The sequence below is a fragment of the Rhamphochromis longiceps genome, linkage group LG4 (assembly GCF_057381845.1).
Source record: "Rhamphochromis longiceps isolate RC_006_pf linkage group LG4, R_longiceps_female_GT1.1, whole genome shotgun sequence".
Taxonomy (NCBI): Eukaryota; Metazoa; Chordata; class Actinopteri; order Cichliformes; family Cichlidae; genus Rhamphochromis; species Rhamphochromis longiceps.
Genome location: NC_140560.1, coordinates 10474959 through 10497161, shown reverse-complemented (window position 1 = coordinate 10497161; position 22203 = coordinate 10474959). Strand labels below are relative to the sequence as shown.

Below are 22203 nucleotides of genomic sequence, written 5' to 3'. Positions count from 1 at the left end.
AAGAAGCAACCATTTCTGCTTTCATAGATAGCATTTTTGCAGCAGAGAATCAGCTGTAGCTGTTTTTAATCGAAAGGAATTTAAGACAAGACAAAATAAACACAAGTGAAGTACGAGCTACAGTTTTTTAGCCAAGATAGTACGACAAAAAAATATGAGCAAAAAGGAAATCGCATTAACTTGGAATAAAAGAGGAGACATTAAAGTCGTCATTTCATTAAAAGAGCCATAATTATTGGTGGCTACAGCTTACATAACCCTACAGTTATTATTGCATAGCAGCCTTCAGCCTTTTGAGGATTATCATGTTTTTGCTGTTTTTCCCTTTTTAGCTGATTGAATTTAGGCCCTCTCTGTCTCCTCTCCCTACTGTTGCTCCTACCGCGTTTCACAGAATGCCTTCAACTCAGCAGCTTTTTCAAATTTGGGGCTTGTGACACTCAGCCAAAAGCCGCAAATTACCCCCCTCTAGCAGCAGCGAATTAGGAACAATTTTGTGTTAGCTATAAAAAAGCGAGGGAGAGAGAGAGAAGTGAGGGGAAAATATAGCTTACACCAGGGACCACCAACAGAGGCAACATGGGATGAGCGGCTCGTCGGCCGACAGTTTGGGTGGCAGGGCGGTGCTAGAAAGCAGCCTCAGTGATCTTCAGAGCAATCAATCCTATCATATCACATCTACATAGTACGGCACAACATCCATTACCAAACACAAAGGCCTGAATTAGTGGATTTATGTTGCTGTTACAGGATGTTTGCAGGCCTGTGAATTGGCTTTACAGTTCCCTGAGCACACAGAGACCTGCAGCAATGACACTGACAGCCTCACAGCACCTTACGGCACCTTACAGCCTTATTCACTCCAGCGACACCGAAGGGGAAAGGATCCATATGAGGTGACAATTCACCACCTGGAATTTTCATTCTCCCTTTCGAAGAGGGTGGGATTTTTGATTTCCCTCCACTATGCGGTTGGTCCTCAACTCAGGGCATTAATGTAAAAAGGGGGTCTTTTTCTTGTTTCTTACAAAGCGTGAGGTTTGGCATGCCCACTTAATCTGCTTCCCTTGAGCCAATCCATGTTTTTCCCATTCTGGCACCCTTTTCTACTCCCTTTTAAAATCCATTTCCAAGTTGTAATATGCCACTGCAGACGTTATTGAAGGGAGGAAAAACCAAATGTAATGGGGGAGAGCGGTATAGAGAAAAAGAGCAGACGGAGAGGGAGAAAGAGAGGTTTCCAACTATTAACTGGCTAGCGTACCCTGCTCTTCATAGCGATGCCTGGTGTGGAAGGCAGACCACTTTGTCTTCCACGGAGATCAGACAGAGCGGGCGGGCTGCAGCTAGGTTGGGGTTACTGACTCTCATTAGGTTTACACCGACCACCGGGACTCTGACTGCGCGACTGTAACATGAGCCTGCACGGTTATAACCTGACCCCTCTCTGACACACCTTAGCCCTGATGTTAATTGTGCTTCCTGCTCCCTTTTTTTGATTAAATGACACCGAGTCTTTAAGTCTTTGTTTGTACGGCTAATGGCTCTCATTTAGTGCAGTAAGTGGTTCAGGGGCTGTTGTGGGTGACATCACACTGATCTGAGGCCTGTAAAGGGTGAGCGTTTCTCGTGGTAAGCTGACTTCTACCTGCAGCGCATACCTCACACGCTGACGCCAAGCCGGCACGTGTTGCTTCAGACACACACCAAAAAAAAAAAAACATTGGAGAGGGTAATGCCAAGCTGCATGGGCAGGGCAAGGGCATGAGGCCGCCAGCTGGGGAACAGAAGGGCACCAGGAAGGTTGAGAGCAGCACAGGAGGGAGCAAGGCCAAGACCGAGTGCCACCCAGTGAAGCACAGATCGAGTGCTTTGCAGATTTTTTTGGTTTTTTTGAGAACAGATGTGGTAAAAAAGAAAAAGAACGATCTATGTACTGTATAATCCTGAACGCAACTGTGGATTTTCTCAAGATGCCTAATGGGGCAGTGCATTTCCTCCAGATTTTGGCTGACGGAGACAAGCCGAGGTCTGAGGGTAGGAAGAGAATATCTCAGAGGTTTAACATACTTTGGTTTATTTGGAAGTTATTAAACTACAGCGTCCGAGTTTAGCAAGTAACCTAAAGTATTTGAATAAGTCTGTGCTTCAAGGGATCGTTCACTTGCTGTTTGTTTTTCTACCTCTGTGTTTCTCCATCCTTTCCTCTTCTCATTCTGATTTTTATTGTCCCGCCACCCCCCTCGACTCACCCACCCCCAGCTGTAGATCTTTTACTCTTTATTTTCTCCCACTCCCTGTGAGCGCGTGGCTGAGGTGTGAGATCATTCTCCTTCTGGGTGGCTTTCCTGCTATATGTCACTGTCATCTGTTGGCACTGAGGCTCGAGGGGGGGTCCCTTTTCCAAAAACACACCGCACTCCGCTTCACCACCCTGAGCATAATAAATTCTTGGGCACGAGACTGGAGAGGGGTGTACCAGCGGAGCAGTGCGTTTTACTGGGCTTGGCTGGGTAACACAAAGACCGGTGAAAGAGAGAGAGAGAGAAAAGGCAGCAAAAGAAGGGTGGAAGATTTATAATTGAATAACTCCCTGAAGCAGGGCAGCGGGGATTGGCCCTGCCAGGAAAAGCAAACGCCAAGGAGCGAGCAAGGCCCGTGGAAGTCAGCCATTAAAGTGAGAGGAGAGAAAACCTCAGCTGTGATCCGCTTCAGCAGAAAGGTGTGAGATTTACTAATGATAACTGAAAAACCACAGCACCTAGTAGCCATTCTGTTCACCCCACTCTGAATCTGCACGAAAGAAAAAAACAAAACTCAAAACACCCCAGTGAAATAACACAAATCACTGACCACTTTATCTGCAACAGTGGATCTACCCGACGCAGAGTTTACATGGCTACGGGGGTAACATTTCCCAAATTAGGTCAATTTGAGCTCATATTTACACTAAAACAAGCGACCCTTGGAAAGAACTCGCACAAGATGAAGGGCACGTTTTGATCCGGCGATCTGACAGAAATATGAAATATAACACTAACGTCGGTTCAACGTGTTCATCCATAGTGAAATTAACCCACTGCAGCCCAAATTCGGACACTTTCTTAACCCACGACTCGTAGGCAGCCTCTTAATAAAGACGCTTATTAAAAGAAACAGCACAGTGTAGGGCAAGAAAAATATTCAAGGGGAATTTATTTCAAATTACGCATTTCAAACAACACAGTCGCATTGTTTTTCCTGTCCTGGCTGAACTCGCAGGGGCTGTCCCAGAATGCACCGCTCACCCCGCTTTCGCTGTGTGGAAGGAGAAGAAGCGAAGGCAGCGAGGCGGGGTGCTCCGCCAATGAGTTTATCTTGCCTGTTTGGCTTGGCGTTTGAGAGCGGAGAACGAAAGCAGGGTACGGCCATGCTGTCAGGCATGAATGGAGTTCTGACCGAATCGACTCACTTTTCCCAGAGAAGCGAGCTCCGCATCAGATACGAGCCGAGATAGCTCCCGACTGGTCATCGGCGTGGAACTGAGCGGAAACTCCTCCGCAGCTGGTGCGACAAGGCACGCAACCGCTGACACGCTGTCACATAGCTGCACATCCACTTATGTGATGAATCATCTTAACATGACACTGATTTAAGTTCTCTGTGGTCCCGTTTAGGGTGCGAAACTCAATCCCCTTGTTTCATAACTCAGAATGACTTTGCAGATTGTATTTAACTCTGAGGTGACCTTATAAAAAGACAGAAAAGAGAGAGAGAAAGGTCTGGCTGAAAGTGGGAAAATCTTGCTGTTAATGATTGAAAAAAAAGAGGTATTACTCGTAGCACGAGTGAAGACTTAATAAAACATGTCACACTTAATGACGCACAAAGGGGAAAAAAGGAGAGTAAAAAAGACTTTAAGCACTGCACTGGCAACTTTTACCTCCCTCAGTATGGAAAACCGATGTGTGTGCACATGAGTATGAGCCCGGGGTGTCTGAATTGCTTATTTTATCAGGTGCACTGGTGCTCTCCCTCCAAAAAAGAAAAAAGAAAGTAAAAGACCCTGACTCTTTCTTCCTGGCTGCCAATCAGTCTCTGTGACAGCGTTTGTCTGCTTCACTTTTCTGTTTGGCTCCCCACCAGCAGAACAAGCTTGTTATAAGAAAATGATTTCATGGGGTTATTAGCGTTTCTGTGCCTTAGTCATACCTACAGGAAAAGAATGAGTGTGCGCACACATTCGGGCAGTAAATAAATAAAACTAGAGTAAGAGTAAAAAGGTTTGCACATCCACCCTGGAGCCTGAAGAAGATCCTTTTATGAATGAAGCGCTCCCTTTACAAAAACAGTGTAAGCATTCAATTATTATGCTGGAGCTACTTATGGTTCAGACTACATTTTAGTTCCCTTATCCTTGTAGTCATATAACAATAGAGTTCAGTGAACATACTAAGCATGCGTGTGGCTGTTTATAAGCTGCATCAGTACCTTCTGTGCGAAACAAAAGTGCATAATAAAGACCCTGTGTTAGCACTTTTGAAGAGTCACCACACTCTAGTAGAGCACAGCACTATTAGAAGCAAAGCACAGATGCTGACTAAAAGTATATATGTGCAGCTGCACGTTTAGCTTTCCAATCAGATAAGTTCTAATAGCAAAAGAGGGCCCCGGTGCATGATAGGAATCTTATGACGGATTAGCTGAACCACAGCTCTTGCCACACTGTTTAAGATTAGCACCAGAAATATTAGACATTTGGTTATAAGAGGAAAAAAAGACAGAAAGAAAAAGCAAAAAACAAAACCTCAGTACAGATTGAATTAAATCTGATCATCCCAAAATGGTAAGACATTTCCTGAATGGAGTGCAGAGAAAGAGGAAGACATGCAGCGCAAGCATGTGCTCTTCCTTTAGGAGTGGGCAGCTTAACACCTCGCCATCAGGTAACAATCTTTTTATTTGTTTCAGTCCCTCGCTGGGTGCCAAAGCCTGCTAAAGGACTAAGTGTGTGGTGCAATCCATCAGCCCCGTCCAGGAGCTTCAGCGTGGTAATCCATCTAAAGCAGAGTCAGAATAGAATTAAATAAATACTTCCATGCTCTGCAACCCCCGAATTATTTTACTACTGTCATTCTCACTACGAGGCAGTGCCGCATGCACTTAAATGAAAAGGAAAGGGGAAAATAAATCAGATAATTTGAAATAGCAGAAAATGAGCAGAAATACATATTTTTAGATTTATTCTGTGTACGCGCAGATTGAATCACAGCGTTTCTGCTCAAGCAGAAAGACTGATATATTTATTTTAGCCTCAGATTGGGGTTGATTTAATCAGACTGGGTTTACCTGAGATTTAAAGATTGGAAGATAAATTGGGAATGGAAAAGAAATAATTGGAAAAAACACAACATTAAAAATAGAGTGATATCTGATTGATATATTTTCTTATTGTGAAACCTGTGAGGTGGAGGATTGTTTTTAGGGGCATTGCTTAAAACGCAGGCAGAATTTATTTATTTCTGTTATTTTTAAAACAGAATTTAAATAAAGTTACTTCTTTAAAACTGTCTAATACTCAAATCGGATTTTTAAAAGTTTTTTTTCTTTAATGTTTCTAAGTAAGACGACAAAACCATGATTATAAAAAGGAAAAAACATAAACTGAATTGAGGAATGTTTGGGAAAACCTCCTGTGTGGAAACTCTGGTCAGTAAATGAGCAGAAAGCCTTTATGAATATCTGACATGAAAATGTGTTGCACACATTTTCTGTGTGTGGTCCTGCAAAATAAGCCAATTATTATTGGCATGTATGTTTTCAGCGTTATGGCTATAAAAACGACACACACACACACACACACACACACACACACACACACACACACACACACACACACACACACACACACACCGTAGCTTGTATAAATATTATTTATACATATTTATACATATAAATATAAGCTATGCGCTTAGTCTTACTTTAAAAGCTTGGTGTGATTAGAACCTTTCTTATTTCTCTATTAAAGCGCATTAAAAACGAGGCCATCCAAAGTGCCTTTGACCTCGACCCGCCTGTTATTTATTTTAACATCATGTTGCTTTTCTCCATTACTTTGAAAAATAATGACATTTCTTATTTAACAAGCCACTGTTCCTTTTAAATATTACATCAGATTATTAAATAAATAATAAAAGATCTTGGAGACCCATAATTAGAAAAAAAAATCCCAAAATTACGAGTGTTACCTTCGCTTGTATTTGATCAGTTATTTAAAGCAGAAGAGAGTCACGTGTTTAAAATGAGAGCGTGTAAGACATAAGGCTAAAAAAGACTGCGCACTGATTTAATGTAGGTCAATTTGACTGCTTACTTTCTCTGCCCCTCTGAACATTACTATGAATAATTTGAATTTAGATAAAAATGAAACCGAGGAATATAAAACCCTTTAAACCCAGAGATAAAAATAATAACAGGTATAACAGCTGTTAGCAAACAAAACCGTGCACGCACATTTAAATGATTTCAAAAAGCATGATTCCTGACATGCATGTGTGCAAAATACAAATTAACGCAAGGTTTAAATACTCAGCTTTATTTCTTTACAGAAAAAAGACGTAAAGGAAACTCGTCATTTAAATATTTAAACAAAAGATGATAATTCATGATCAGGTTTTTTTTTTTAAAGGGCGTCTGTTGTTTTTGCCATGAAGTTGGGGAGATCGAGGAAAAGTTTTGAGCATTTCTGCAACATTCTTGTAAAAAAACAAAAACAGATCCATCCAATTTCCACTGCAAGCATCTGCTCCAAATGTCTCCGTTTACCTGAGAAAATACAAATTAAAGTCCGCTTTAAGGAGAGGGGAGTGGGGGGGATTATTCATCGTTGGTGTGGATGTGTTTGGCCAGGTCGCCGATGCCACGCTGAGTCTGTAGTTTCTGGTACTCCTGGTGTAAACTGAGGAAGTGCGGAGAAGCCGCCGGGTGGAAGAGCGCGGGGGAGACGTATGCGGCGCTGGAGGTCAGAGGAGAGGAATACGCTGTGCACTGTGCCGGCGAGAAAGCGTCGATGCCCGGCTGAGACTGAAGGAAAGCTTTGGCTGACAGGGCGCTGCGCGAGAAGAAGCTGGAGAGAGCCGGCAGGATACTGCTCACAGGTGGGATGGTGGCGGGGCCGCACTGCGAAGGCGCGTGGTGATGGAGGTAGGGGTAAATCTCCAGACTTGGCAGCTGCAGGGCCGCCGTGCCGAGCCCGTAGGCGCTGTGTGGAAAGCCGTGGAGCGCGCTGGGCTCCAGGTGCTGTTCTTTGAGCGGGTCGAAGCGAAAATGCTGCCGCTTGAAGCGTTTCCTCCGCCGCAGGAAGCTCCCGTTCTCAAACATGTCGGAGGAGTTGGGATCCAGCGTCCAGTAGTTGCCCTTCCCGGGGTTCCCGGGCTCTCTTGGCATCTTTACAAAACAGTCATTGAGCGAAAGATTGTGTCTGATAGAGTTTTGCCAGGCGGGGAATTTCTCCCGGTAATAAACGAAGCGGTGGCTGATAAAGTCACATATCTCGCTGAGGGTGAGCCGCTTTTTTGGGCTCTGAAGGATGGCCATGGTTATCAGAGCGATGTATGAGTATGGGGGCTTCACCGACGCGGGACCTTTGGTTTTAGGAGCAGGGAGACACGCCGGCGCAGGGCTGAAGGTCTCCCTGTCTTTACTCTGGCTGCTGGACGTCTCCGTGCCGTCTTCGTGCTCGCTTCGCGACTCATCCAAAGGTAAAAGCTGCTCCTCTGCGCTGTCTTTGAGTCCTTCCCCCACCACGTCGATAACAATATCCTCCATGATTTCCAAACCTAATATCATAGTAGATATCCGCGGTTTTAAAGCCACCTGGCAACAGGTGGGAGAGCGAGAGCTCTTCTTTCAAAGGCGACGAAAAGATTTTTATGCACGGCCCATCTCCATTCACAAATACACGATCCGAGAGAAGTCCACTTCCTACTTCAGATTCTCCAAACCGCAAAGCATCTACGCTGATATCCTTTTATTTTCACAACTTTTAGCGCAAAAAAAGCGGCCAGGACTGGCTGTGCGTAAAAGTGCGTGCGTCCTCGGAGATGTCCAGCACCATCTGTAAACTCTCCTGCTTTCCTGCTGGTCGGGTGCTTGTGATGTCACGTCGAGGCACGAGGGAAAGGTTTCTGACCAATGAAAACCGCGCAAAGGCGCAAAGACCAAAGAGGCCTATACCAGCCATCCAGCCAGTGCACTCTCATCATCAGCACATCAGTGCCAAGTCCACGCGGACACATCAGAGATCCATCGAGGAAATCAGAGGAAAGATTGTTTGGAGCGGAATAATAAAGTTTCCACGGAAAATTAATTTCACAATAATTGCGTAAAACATTGGCAACTATATATAAAAATGCAACAAGTAAGAGTGTTTTTTATACACCAGAAAACGTTAATTGGAGAAAAGTGTGACGCGTGACCTTTTCACGGCTATAAGTTAAAATCACAATTTTGTATCGCAAAATATTAAAGTTTGAGTATGTTCTTCGCCACTAGAAGCAGTCTTTAATAAACTCTGTATGGAACCTAATGAGATTTGACTCAAAATACAAAGAATTTAAAATATTTTTTATTTGTATTTTTTTCCACTCTTCGTTTTATTTTCCAACTAAAACAGGAAAAGCGATCAAATCTAAAGCACGGTGGTGATGGAAAGTCAGTTTACACCAAAATGACACATTTATATTTCCGAATCTGCCGGCTGACGCCTTGGAGGGAGGATATCAGATTATAATTTAAAGTGTGAGAGGGAAAATCCCCAAACACTTCTCTACGCGAGGCGAGGACTTAAACCCTAATCCCTCTCGAAGTCTCCTGCAGCCGCACTTTATGCACACTTGACTCACAATTACACGTTTTCAGACGTACAACACTGGAATGACTGCTTTTGGGCAGCTGTGAAAATAATAATTTGTTGCCTTGCATGAGCGCCTTCCTTGAATAAACCGATAAGAAGAGACTATGCGCCCTTTATATCTCATATCTTATTTTATTTATTTATGTACGTATATCTATTTTATTCTGAATTTTATTCTGAATTCTTTCGTTTCTCTCAGGGACATATTGCTAGATGTGACCACGTGTGAAATGCAGGGAGAAACAATATTTGATGTGCAGTCTGCGTAATCTGCTGGGCGAAACTCTACACCGCCTGCTCTCCATTTGAACACCTATAAATCCGTCATAACCTCGCCAGATTATCCTCTTTAATAATGCGCAGCTGAACGCAGACTGGTAATATTGGGATGAAAGTAATAGATTTTCACTTCGCTCAGACATAAAAGAGAAGTGTGGAGAGGAGGGCGCTCTCGGTATTGTTGGGAGGCCTCTGGTTGTTTGTGTTTAATGATGGAGCCCTTTGTTGGGGATTCCCACATTTCCTGCCTCTAATCGTATTGATACCCCGGGGCAGAGGGGAGGCGCGGGGGGAGAAAGAGAGAGACCGGGTCCGGACTGGGTGGGCTATACGGTACCAGCAAAGCTGCAGATGATTTCCCAAATTCATCACGCATGTCTTCACATTGGAAACAGGCCCGAGCGCAATGTGTGGTTTCAATAAGGCGAGAGCGTCAAATCACTACAAAAGCTGAAGGTAGGCCACTCTCAGGGCGGCACGGTTCCCGAGCTTGCACGCGCTGGAGTCACTTATTGGGGGACCGACGGTGGAGGAGACGCTGTCAGATGAACTCAGGTGGCGATGAATGAGTCCCGATGTTACAGTGACAAATATGGCCTCCGCTTTTCTTTTCTTTCTTTATTATAAATTAATGTTATTATTTCTGGTAATTGTTTTGTAAGGGTCACCAAAAAAGCTATGCAACATTAAACCCGGGGCCCCCTCTATGAAGCCTTTCTTCTTTTCTTTATGATAAAACGCGTAAAATCTGGGAATCAACAAGGCCTTTTTAAAAAATTAAATTACAACCCTGCTATCTAACAAAAACGCCCATTGTACAGATTTTATTTGTCTGTATCGCAGATGAGAAAGTGGGAGACTGAACAGACTCCGAAGGGCCGGTGTAATAACACCATTTGGCAGGAGCTGTGCCGGCGTGGGGGGGGGGGGGGGGGTCTCACTGGATCTTTCTTGAACACTGCAAATACGCGCAGGTCAGAAACTGGGTTATGAAACTGTTGCGGGCTCCTTCAGTTAAAATGTTTTCTTATCTCAGTGAAAGCTTCGAGCACTTCACATGATTCAGGGAGTGATAAAAACACCCCCCCCCCCCCCCCCCCCTCCCAAAAAAACCAACCTCCGAGCGTGTTTTTCATTGGAAGAGGTTGAAACTGCTTCAAAGAGCTGAGGTTGTTTTCTCACAATGCCCCCCTCTCTCATCTTGATTCCCTTAAAATCTTGGCAGGGCAGTGAACATAATATAACGTGTAATTTAAGGTATCATGAATCATAACTGGATGAAGAGAGAAAAAGAGAGAAGAAGAAGAGAAAAAAACAGATGTGCTGAGCCAAACACACATCTGATACACACACATACGCACGCTCACACCGTTTAGGGGAGGGCGAGATGTGTAAATTTCACGAGCTGAACTGGTCATTAACACAAATTTACGGGCTGACAAACAGCTCTGTAGCATGCAGGCGGTGATGCAACCTGTTCCCTGCATCTCGTTATCTCAACGCGCTCTTGTCCCTTCAGCCACTCTGCTCAGTGACTGGATCCGTTTACAATGAATGGCACAAGCTATCAGTTACAAGACAGTGGTGCTCTGACTAAGTGCTGACATCTTGTGGTGCAAAAGGGGTAAACTCTTTAGCTACAGGTCATCGACATAATTAGAGAACACAGCCTACAGGAACATAGCAGAAAGAGGGACCCCGCAGACCTCAAAAATGGGGTGGCACACAATCATTTAAATGTGCACGGAGCTCCTGCCTCCATAAACACGGAGCTATAGCTTAAAGCTAGAGGCAGCAATCTAATGAAGATATAATCTGGTGAAAATGTGTTTTAAAAGTATGAAAAATACTTTGAAAAATAATTCCTTCCCGCTGTCGCCAAGTACTTGCCCATAGGGAAGTTGTTTGATTATTGGGGGTCCTTTGTAATATTGCAGGGTCCTTACTAAAACATTAGCAAATTGGTTGTGATTTGGTGCTATATAATTAAAATTGCTTAGAATTGAATTGAACTGTATTGTCAGTGTCTCTGTTTTAGCGCCACAATAGATTGGTGACAGCTGGGATGTGCTCCAGACCCCCATCAGGGACCTCGAATTGGATAAGTGGAAGAAAATGGATGGGCATGAGTGTCCTCATAAACACACACCTGTTGTTCTCACTCTCGCTCGTTCTCTCCTGTTGCCCTCTGCTCCTCAGGGGGTTTTCTGTGTCTGTTGGAAGTTGATCATCTCTTGCACTCCTACCTCTCTTCATCTTTTCACACAGACTACTGAATTCTACCAATAATGTCACTCTTTTGTGGTGATAAATAAATATAAGAGGTACTTTCAACTGTCCCCTTAATGCCCGAGGGATTGTCACGGCAGATGGATCCGCATGTTTGATTTGGCACGGCTTTTATGCTGACACAACCCCCCCATTTATCTGGGTCTGTGACCCCACTGAGGTTGAGCTTGTGTCTCCTCCTGAAATTGAACCAGGGCTAACCACAGAAGCACCAATAAAATCAATCATAAAATATATATACAATATAATAAAGCTATAACTGTATGAATAGATTGTGTATTTGAGTTCTAGTTAAAGAAAAAAAGCTTTGAGTGTTTAGTTAGAGTAGAGAGCAACTAAGTCCATTTAGCATTTACCAACCCTAGAACTGTGTCCTGAATGTCTGTTGGACATTATGCATCACATTAACCACAATACTGTTAAAAGTATGCAGTCCTATGGATGGAAACTCTGCATTCACTCTTCAAATGTTTTCCTGAATTGCTCTGACTTGAATGAATACTCTGTAGAGTTCCACTCAATTATATTTTAAAGAGAAACACAAACCCAGCCTGTCTCTGTGCTGTATGAGCAGACTCTTCAAAGGCTTACCTTTTTTCTACTTTAGAGGTCTAAGTCATCATTAACTCTCGCTCTGAACCCAGTTTCCCTAAAAACACCCTGAGACAGAACAGCGATCAACAAATTTAACTGAACAAGTGGTAACATTTTATAATACAGCCAGGAGGTAAAAGTGTAATCAACCCTGTAATTAAATGGAATTTCAGTGTATTTTATTTGAAATTAATTATATTTAGCTACAAATACTTAAAGAATACAGAGGTAACTGGGCAGTTTTTACAGAAAACAAATGAATAATTATAGTGTAAGTAAAGTACTGCAAAAATAATTTTAGGTAGTGTGCAATTTTATGGTAATTTCTTCCAGAAAAACAAGCAATATTTCCCTATTTTATATCACAAATATACTTTTTGGGTCACAGGATGTATTATTGGAGCCGATTAATTTTGTCTCTTTATGTTTTTTTCTTTTCTTTTTGCAGATTTGTTTAATATGCATTGTCTTGATTTGCTCGATGATGTTTTATTATTCAATTATCCTTTTATTTGATCAATGTAAATGTGATAAGGACTGTTCTGCCTTACTGACTTCCAAAAATAAATAAATAAATTATGTAAAGATTTGCAGGCCTATGTGACCTTATCATGATGGAGCCAAGTCTAACTTTTTTTTCCTTTCACAATAAACTGTTTGAACATAACTGTGAAAAAAAGTAGAGGTAAGCAGTGTCTGTGAAATACCTGGAAGTTAGATAAGATAAGCCACTCCACATGGGCTGCGCCCTTAACAGCGTATTTAAAATGGGGAGATATTGCTTGTTTTTGCTTTTTGTACTTAAAATTACTTAAAGACTACTTTAATTAACCTACAGTATATTTGCAAATATAATTTCTTTGTTTCCTGTAAAATTCTGACTTGTTACCCCCTTATTCTGGTGGACCTGTCTTTAAGTATTTGTATGTAAATAATAATAAATTATAATATCAAATAAAATACATTGAAATTCCATTTAATTACAGAGAAGTTACAGCTTTTAGCTTATTATAAAGTGTTGTCAGATTGATACAGTTAAAACTGAGTCTCTCACTACAATGAAAAGCCAAAAACAGCTGCTGCCATTAGCAAACTGATTTGTAGCGAGCTCAACACCTCATTAAAACAATTTACTGGCTTCAGTAACAATAAAACCTCCTTTGATTTTCTGAGCTTTTATGGCATCCAGCTTCTGTAACTTTACAGTTTGGAAGTTATGCACACAGATCTCTATGTACATCAGTTTTTTTTGACAATTTTGGAAAAACAGAGCCTTTCTGTGTGGAGTTTGCATGTTGCATGTACTCCAGCTTCCTCTCAGAGTTAAGAAGACATGTTTGTTATTTTAACTGGTGAGTGTAAATTAGCCACAGGTGAGTTTGGGAGAGCGTACAGTTGCCTGTCTCACTTATTCAGCCCTGCGACAGATTGGCAACCTGCTCAGGGAGCATCCTGTTTCTGTGACAGCTGGGATAACCTCCAGGCTCCAAGACCCTAAAATGGACAAGCAGTTAAAAAAGTGACTAAATGAATGGACACATATAACTCCAATTAACATTCACAGTGATTGCTGTGTGATTACAGATTGACTGAAAACTGTGTACCCTATCCAGAAAGAGATGGATGGAGTTTCTTGAAATGTCCAATAGAGGGCGCTGTTACACCAGAAATGTTTTACATCAAGTTCCAGGCGTCTGAAACTGGGTTGCCACAAGGCCTTCATTCAATTCTACATTTATTTCTCTGTTTACATTTAGGGCCACAAGTGGTGTGGGAATTCTTTCAGCGTGCTGTCGAGTGGAGCGTGTGCCATGTAAGACGGAGTAACACGCTGCACCTCGGTCAGAGTGTCAGAATGCATCAGCGCTCTGCTAAACTAAGTGAACTAAGTGTTCTTCTGGTATTCTTTGACTCAGAAAACTGCTGTGCTCGGCCAAATGCCTGTGGAAGACAGGGTTGACATTTCCTACATTATTTTTTATTGAGTCTGACAGTAGCGGTTTGTCTGAAGTGTAGTGTTCGCCCCTGAGCCGCTGTGCGAAGAGGCCCAAGGATGGAAAGAATGTAGATGTAGTGCTTTAAGGCTCAGCAGGTACCATGTTGAGTGATAGTCAGAGGTCAGGATGCTGGCTGGAGCAGCTAGCAAGCTATTAGACTGTAATGAGAAGTCACAGGAGAGCTTTTGCTGGGTTTGTCCCGCCTGTCTGCTTGGCTGCCTTCACAGTCTCAAGTGGATGATGAAGAGAGATACTCTGGCGCAGTTTAAGACCTACAGCAGCAATGCAAAAAATATACAACACATTACTGCTCTGCTTGAACTCTTTCACTTCCCATCTGAGGCTGGCCTCAGATGTGATGCTAATCTTTAACTGTCATCATTTGGACTGGCACTGCTTTGGCAACTTGTTTGTACTTGTCTGAAAGGGACACGGATGTATTTCACTGGGAAAAAAAATATGAATGTGGTATGAAGAGAGTTTGCTTGGATAAAAATCTCCTGAGAAATAAAACAAAAAGACAACATCTCGGCTGGAGGGATGCGTGATGTAAGCGGGCAGATGGCAGAGAGCCTGGGCAATGATACTTCAGAATCCAGCGTATAAACACGCTCGGCCAAGCTGCAGCCGCACACTTTCTTTCATGAGGTTTTCCGAAGACGGGATGTGAGAAATCTCAGAGGTTGGTGGGAGCAGACCACCTGGTTTTGGTAATCCTTGAAAAACACAAGCGTGAGATGGTTTGCTTACACTGAAACTCGGCACAGCCAGTTTTCTCCATTTACTCACAGGGCAAAGATTTTCCAAACAGCTGCGGTGAACAGAAAAGAAAAAGGGGAACTTAAAAAGTGTTCTCCAATCAGAGCTCTAAAACCCCATATACTTCATACTAATTTTGGGGTTTTCTATCCTTTAAAATAACATATGTGCGACAGTAACACTTTTCTAAATAAGGAAACGTAGCATATGTCAGAGCTCTTGGTGTGACATGAAAGCATGAGTGTAAATTATTCTCTGACATCTGAAGCAAGTGGTTTAAGAACATGCACTCACCCCCACTTGCTCCATTGTGCATGAAGAGGCCCTGCACAGCAACTGGTCCCTTGACACCCTGGGGTCATGACCCCTGGTGGCTCAGATGTGTATTTAGAAGTCAGGCTGCTACTCTGAGGGCCTCAAACGTACACTCCTCTCCTCGTAATCCATCAACACCCCTCTGACAGAGAAACCGTGAACACTTGTGCGTTCTTGTCATGAACTCCTACAGAACATTAAAGATTAAAACAACGGCATACTTTTTTATATCAACCATTTCTGAAATCAGCCATCACATTTTCATAACTTCTCCAGCTATATGTCCAGAGACTCATACGCACGTTGCAGGAGTGGTTTTAGACAGGCACCAAAGCCAAAACCTAAAACCTTCAGCCGTGACACTAAACACATTCCAGGGGTGAGTCCCACTGGACAAGTTCAACGCTGACACACACATTCTTCCATCGGAGTCACATCAGCAAACCCAGCTGGGCTCTCTTTTCAAGCCCGTGACCTTTCTGACATCCTTGGATAGCAACAGCGCTGCCACTAAAACACAGGTGTGGATGGATTGAGATACAGGGCCTCTGTTCCAAGTTTTGCCCACAGGTTTTTCAAACCTAATGTGTTGAGCATGTTATTTTTGTTGGAATGGGACCATTTGCTTTGGAAACGTGTAGGAGACGTGGGATGACAAACGACATTTGGCTCTAGTTTTCATTCAGCTGTCTGTTGAATAATGCCGATCTAGATGCGCAGTACAACACTACACATTGCACAGATGATGTAAGACACAAGTCTTTTGTTGAGTTTACCAGCATTTGGCAGAAAAGGCTAATGGAAGATCACCTTGCTCTGATTTAATAGCAGTGGCCTCACAAGCTTCATACAAGCAAACGTGCAAGTGTTTGGAGTGTGTGAAATTATTCTCTTATGGATTGACCATAACAAGTCTTACATTTCAGGCAGCTGCAGACAAAAATAGACCAAATGATTGCTGAGTGTGACTGTCACTTTTATCAGCTGAATGCTAAGCTTTGTTAAAATGTTTTACACCTAGCTGATATTACACAAGTTAGCTAAGTCAGCTAATTGTAGCTAAGGTGTGTTATGAGTATGCTACGGCAAACTGTTAATCCTGTTTACATGGACAAGAACTGAAAGCTGGTCTTTGAAGTAATGCTGGATACTGTGTTATAGGAATTCTCATAGATATTAGCTATACGTCAAAAAGTATCTAAAAAGAGCAGAACGTTTCCTGAAAGCCCACTTGAGCCTGGTTAATAACTCTTGATCCCTACGATAAATAGATATTAAAAAACATTTTTACATTGTGGTACAAAAAATGAGGTTAGTCTCTATGAATAACATCAGTTCTTCATAACAACTGTAAGTGACGAGAGAAATTCTAGTATTTTATAGAGCTGTTAGTGCTAATTAGCATGTACATGGGTGTTGCATCCATAAAACTGATGGATGCAGAATCATAAAAAAAATGAAGCTTTTGCAAAATTCTATCTAGTCCTGTGAAAGACCAAGTACACCCGTACTGATTCTGTAGGAATTAGGATGGTAAGTAGCAGCCAGGTGCTGATCATCTGATTTTCTCCATTAATTAGCCGTCAATAAATGTCAGCGCCTCAATAAAAGCAGCACAATTCAGGTGTGTGTTAACACAATGCCACAGTCTTTCCAGGAATGGATGTCCCAGCAAACTGACCCCAATGGTAGACCATGCAATGCTGAGAGAGACTGCAAAGAACCCAAGCGCGATATCTCAGACTCTGTCAGTCTGTTACATATTAAATGTCATGACAATGCAAATGGAAAAAGACTAAACAAGTATGGCTTGTTTCATGTATGGCTTGTTTCCCAGGAGGAAACAGCCCAGGTTTGCAAAGAATTTGAATTCTAAAGGTTTGAATCAGAATAAACCACAGCACTTCAGTTTTGACTCAGGAGACAGACAACCTCTCTACTTTTAAGTAGGGCTGTCAATGTTAACATGTTAGATTTATGCAATAAAAATTTGTTTTAACGCATTTAACTCAATCTGGAGTGCAGAATGGACAAACTTTGGACAAACTGCCCGAAATGCATTGACAGAGACATTTCAGGGATTTTGAGATGGGTTAATTGCGTTAAACAGACCTCAACTCATTATATATGTTGCAGTGAAACCATAAGAGAGGTGTGCATTAAAGAAAATGTCCACAAACCTCAATGAACTGAAGGAATCTTTTAAAAAAGACCAAACAACCATATGAGAGTCACACAGAAAACCATTACTTAAAGTTATTGCTGCTAAAGGTTTACCCACCTCTGGATTTGTGTAAATATTAATGTTCAAAAATATAAACAGTAACATGGATATTAAGGTATTCTTTTAATGGTAGGGTAAGTAGTAAGATCATTTTGGAACAGACAATCCTGTGTCGCTGATTCAATTGTTGTGCTTGTATTTTTCAGAAACTGATGTTTTGATTTTGTGACAACACCCAAAGTCTTTTCTCTGTATCAGTACAAGTCCCGCTTTTCACCATCCCAAAGCTTAAAGACCCACTTATCCTTGTTATTCGCAAGTCCATTAAATTCTAGTGAAATGTTGTGTGTTTATTTTAATCTGTTTGTGTGCAGGAGTGACACCATGAAAGTTGTCTCTTTTAAATGGCGTGTGAACTCTTACCAAGGTGTCTCGAGCAGTGTTAGCCAACAAATCACTTGATGTGTGCTTGCAGTGTGTCACGGTGCCAATGATCAATGAGGGGATCTCTGCTGACAGACCCGCTGCAGCTTCCCTTTCTCTTTCCTGGGGATAAGTGTCCAGTGATGGGAAATCCAGGTCACCTGCCTACTCAGCCCCCCACACAGACCAAAATGCAAGCATGTGACTGCTCACGTAGACACCCTATAAACATACACACAGGCATTTGCACAAACAGCTACCATGAGAATTGTGGGACCTATAAACTTGGCCAGAAACGCTTGAAAAATTCCTTCATCAGTGATTAAGTAGCAGCTATGACTGATGCCCGTGGGTGTAGCTCTTTGTCATTGTGACGTTGGAATCCCAAAGAGAAAGTGTAACAAAGGGCAAGCACGTTCTGACAAGTCCTGTGTGTTGGCATAAGTACTAAATATTGTTAACCAGCTTCCTCAGAAACAACAGCTGTCTTTAGCTAGAGTGAAAACTATTTATGAGCAGCCAAGACAGCTTATTGACTGTAGGCTTTAAAGATGGAATGCATTTTGTTTGGTGTGTGTGTGGGAAAAAATGGTGAGCTATTAAAAGACTAAAGATATGCTGATTACAGCGAGTGTTTTTCTCAAAGGCTCTGGTGTCTGTGCTTATTGTTGCCGGTCCAACAAACCGACCAGCCAAGAAAAACAAGTATGAAACAGAGGAATGTTTATGTTTTCTAACTTTGCCTTTCAAGCTGTGAAATGGTCAAACAGATTCCTGTTTTTAAGGAGAAAATCTTTATTGCTATTGGCTTCATCTGATAATTTTACACTGGAGTCAGGAGGAATTCGGAGGACGGGGGTGGCGTCCAGGACAATACTAATAATGGTTTAAAGTAGATTTTTTGAACCACACATAACAGGACTGTAAGCTTCTCACGTGTTATCTTCAGGACCAATGTAAACTCTGATGTGATTGTGACACATCAAATCTGTCATGAAATCAGTCACCTTTTTTAGGGTGTGACAAACAACTCCTGCTGCTATGTTGCCGCCAGCTAGCTGACAAGACGAAAGGTTTGAGTCAATCCACATTTACAAGTGATGGCAAACACAAACTAGTACTAGAAAATGTCTTCTCGTGAGAGAAACCCTGGCTCCAAAAAGATTATTATATATATATATATATATAATGTCTGTGTAGCTTCTGTCTAGGTACTCCGTCTCTCCCCCCCCCCCCCCCGGCAGCCTCGCCTCTGTCAGTGCGCCCCAGGGCAGCTGTGGCTACAATGTAGCTTGCTATCGCCAGTGTGTGAATGTGTGTGTGAATGGGTGGATGACTGAATGTAGTGTAAAGCGCTTTGGGGTCCTATGGACTAGAAAAGCGCTATACAAATGCAGGCCATTTACCATTTACCATTTTAACTTTGGAAAGAGGGTCAGCTAACTGATCTTGCAGTAAACGGTAGATCTTAGAGGTAATACCTTTACCAAAGGGCGATCTCGAAAGCAGTGCTTCCACAGGGCTGCCCACAGGACAGCTCATTTCGATAAAGAGCTGCGCATTTGGACATATCTTCAGAATTGACTGCGCTGCAAATGATATAGCTCAACAATCTGATCGAAGCTCAGGAAACGTTTGGTTCTGCAATCAAATAAATGTGATACATAGAGGATGGCGGTGCCAAAGCAATTCAAAATCTTTTATTTCCCCATTAATTGGTGATTGTTATTGGCTGTGAGTTTGGATGGGTATCTGTTTCCTTGTAACAGACTGGAGTGTATATTTTAGTGTATATTTTGCCTCTCGTCCTATGGTAGCTGAGATAGGCTGGGACTTTCTTTGTTAATCTAAGAGGATCAATTATTTTCTTTGTCCACGAGGGTTAATCCAGCTCCTCCTGTGGTTTCACTCTCTGTATCACTTTAATTTATGGCTAAATAACTGCAGGCATCATGGTTTTGCTTCCGCAAACTAATATTTATTGCACCACGTTTCTTTTAGATTACATGTATATGCTTCTGCTGTTGTTAATATGTTCATCATTTATATAACACATTTTTATGATGATGAAAGAGCCACAAATGGCAAAAGGACTGGCATTTATATAGTGCTTTTCTTCTCTGTTTGGTTTTAATGACAATGGTACCAAAAGCTTTTGGTCCAACTTCTTTGAAGAAACTGTCTTTATTTTTCACACAGATCCCTGACACTCAGATCTTTTATTGTGATTAGGGTTGGGACCTGGCAACTGATTTCTAATTGCGAAATCCATTAAAATCATATACCCCCAGGCTTATTCATTCCTTTTATCGATGCTGGCATGTGTTTTTGGTGTAACCACATTGCAAAACAGTTGACTTCAAATGGCTGACAGTGGCAATTTCGCACACTTGAGTCATAAGCAAAAATTTGTGTTCAGACTCAGTGATAGTGACCATAACTAAATGTAGCTCTGAGACTCAAATCCTGCGAACGTTTAGTTTTTCCCCAAACAGATTAAAGAATCAACAAGAGCATCAGAAAAAAGGACTAAAAACACAACTGTTAAAGGCAGTGGTATGAATAAATATCAATCTTTAACTGTGATTGTGTTCGCACGTGTCTCATTTGCTGTTTTAATCGCCTAACGTAGCCATAAAGCCTACACCGCACAATGAAGATATTCAGTAAAGTGGTCATCCCCCTTTTCCCTGTGAGCCAGAGGTGAGATCCAGCCAACAGCCTGGACCTTCCTCTGATCTGATCATGCTGGACTTAAAACACACTCACGTACACACAAACACCAAAGTCATTGAACATGTTAACAGCGGGAACAAATGTTGGCAATAAAGACGTCAGACAGGAACTGAGTGGAAATAAATCTTCCTGAAGGAGATGATGAATAGCACAATGTGTGAAGCTGTTCGGCCCGTGCAAGCGGCCACAGACCGGCTCTCAGCTGTGACTGGAGAACATCACATATTAATTCAAGCTACGCCGTTCAAACAAAACCACCAGTTTTTCATCTGTTCTCAAACACATGGGACCATGTGCACATGTGTAACAAAAGACTTTTTAGCCCTTCTGCCCTTTCTGTGCTTGGCAGCCAAGTCTCCATCACACGATACCAAAATCCCTGACACGCTGCACCAGCTACATGGGATCGACAAATACTCTACTGAATTCTTTCTTTTGTGCAATTTAAGCTTTGTGAAGTCTCTTTTTCATCTTTCTAAGCCCCCGACTTTCTGAAAAGAGTCATGTGAAATGGAAGTAAAACAGACAAGAAGTTCAGATAAAGCAAATCTGTCTGAAGTCTGTTGTGCTGTGAATCAAATCCCACCGGTCTATTTAAAGGTTATGTTCAATGACGTGTAGTTGAAACGGTGCAAATTCAGCCAGTGTGGTTTCTGTGTGCCACAGGAATAGATCACACATTGTGATCGTTTACAGACACAGAACAGTACTTTTGTCCTCTACCAGTCTAGTTTACTCAAAAATGTCTAAAGATAAGTTGTCTGTTATGGGTAAACACTAGGGGTGCAACGATACACAAAATTCACGGTTCGGTTCGGTTCGATACTTTGGTGTCACGGTTCGATATTTTTTCGATACAAAAAAATGTTCATGCATTTTTAATTTGTCATTTATTAAAATTATAAATATATATTTTAACTCAAAAGTACAGTTTTTAAATTTAACCCTAACCCTTGTGCGTGTTTTTTATTTTGACAGCGAATGCGCACCTGCGGACCACTTATGTGCAGCCCTGGTTATTTAGCTCGTCATATTGCAGCCACAGAAATTCTTTTGTCCATGAAACCATAAAGCTGCACTTTCTTTTTGCCTTATAGTCTGATTTGTCATAACTTCTCCGTTTTGTGGTAAGCTTTTCTTTGGCTGTCACTTCTTCACCCTGACCTGTCTTATTTGGCTCAGCAGAACTGAAATGCTTTTACACGCTCACTCACATAAGCTCAGCGATTCTCTGCGCGATCAACCTCTCACATGTGTAAGCTGCGGGAGATTTCACTTGTCATGTTTGCATAGTAAGCTAACGATTAATAAGACGATGTCAGAGGAATTGGTGCACAAATTATCATCACTCACAGATCAGTGCTGTCGCTCTCTATACACAGTTCGCACGATTGCAAAGTGAAAGCAAAAAAACAAGCGCAAATTCAAACGCGACTTCAATATGTCACATATTGACAGTGGCTCACCGATGCCAATGACATAATTACCCAGCTACATTTCTGAAAAAATGCAAAAGCATTGACATATATTTTTCCTACAATAGCCCGACGGGCAGGGAAGAGAAAGGTTTTGGTAGCCCGACTGAAAAAAATCGCTAGCTCCAGGACGTCGGGCTAGTGATATTGCGAGCCCTGTATCTGATTGAGGAATCACTCATCTTTGGAAAAGAGAGTTTATTACAGAGAAATGGCTCT

At 42.1% G+C, this 22203-nt stretch overlaps 1 protein-coding gene and 1 long non-coding RNA gene across 2 annotated transcripts in view; both read right to left on the bottom strand.

The window, feature by feature from the left end:
• The window catches only part of LOC146671045 (uncharacterized), a 46395-nt gene that overhangs the window by 12858 nt on the left and 11334 nt on the right, over positions 1-22203 (bottom strand). The gene's annotated exons all lie outside the window — the stretch shown is intronic.
• On the bottom strand, positions 6573-8117 carry foxd7 (forkhead box D7). Its single transcript, XM_085405110.1, has one exon. It carries the CDS (start codon positions 7825-7827, stop codon positions 6856-6858), a length of 972 nt encoding a protein of 323 aa, XP_085261236.1. The 5' UTR covers positions 7828-8117; the 3' UTR covers positions 6573-6855.

Bases quoted from the DNA above. Each gene is read 5' to 3' on its own strand.
- foxd7 (XM_085405110.1), bottom strand. From the start codon at position 7,827: ATGATATTAGGTTTGGAAATCATGGAGGATATTGTTATCGACGTGGTG.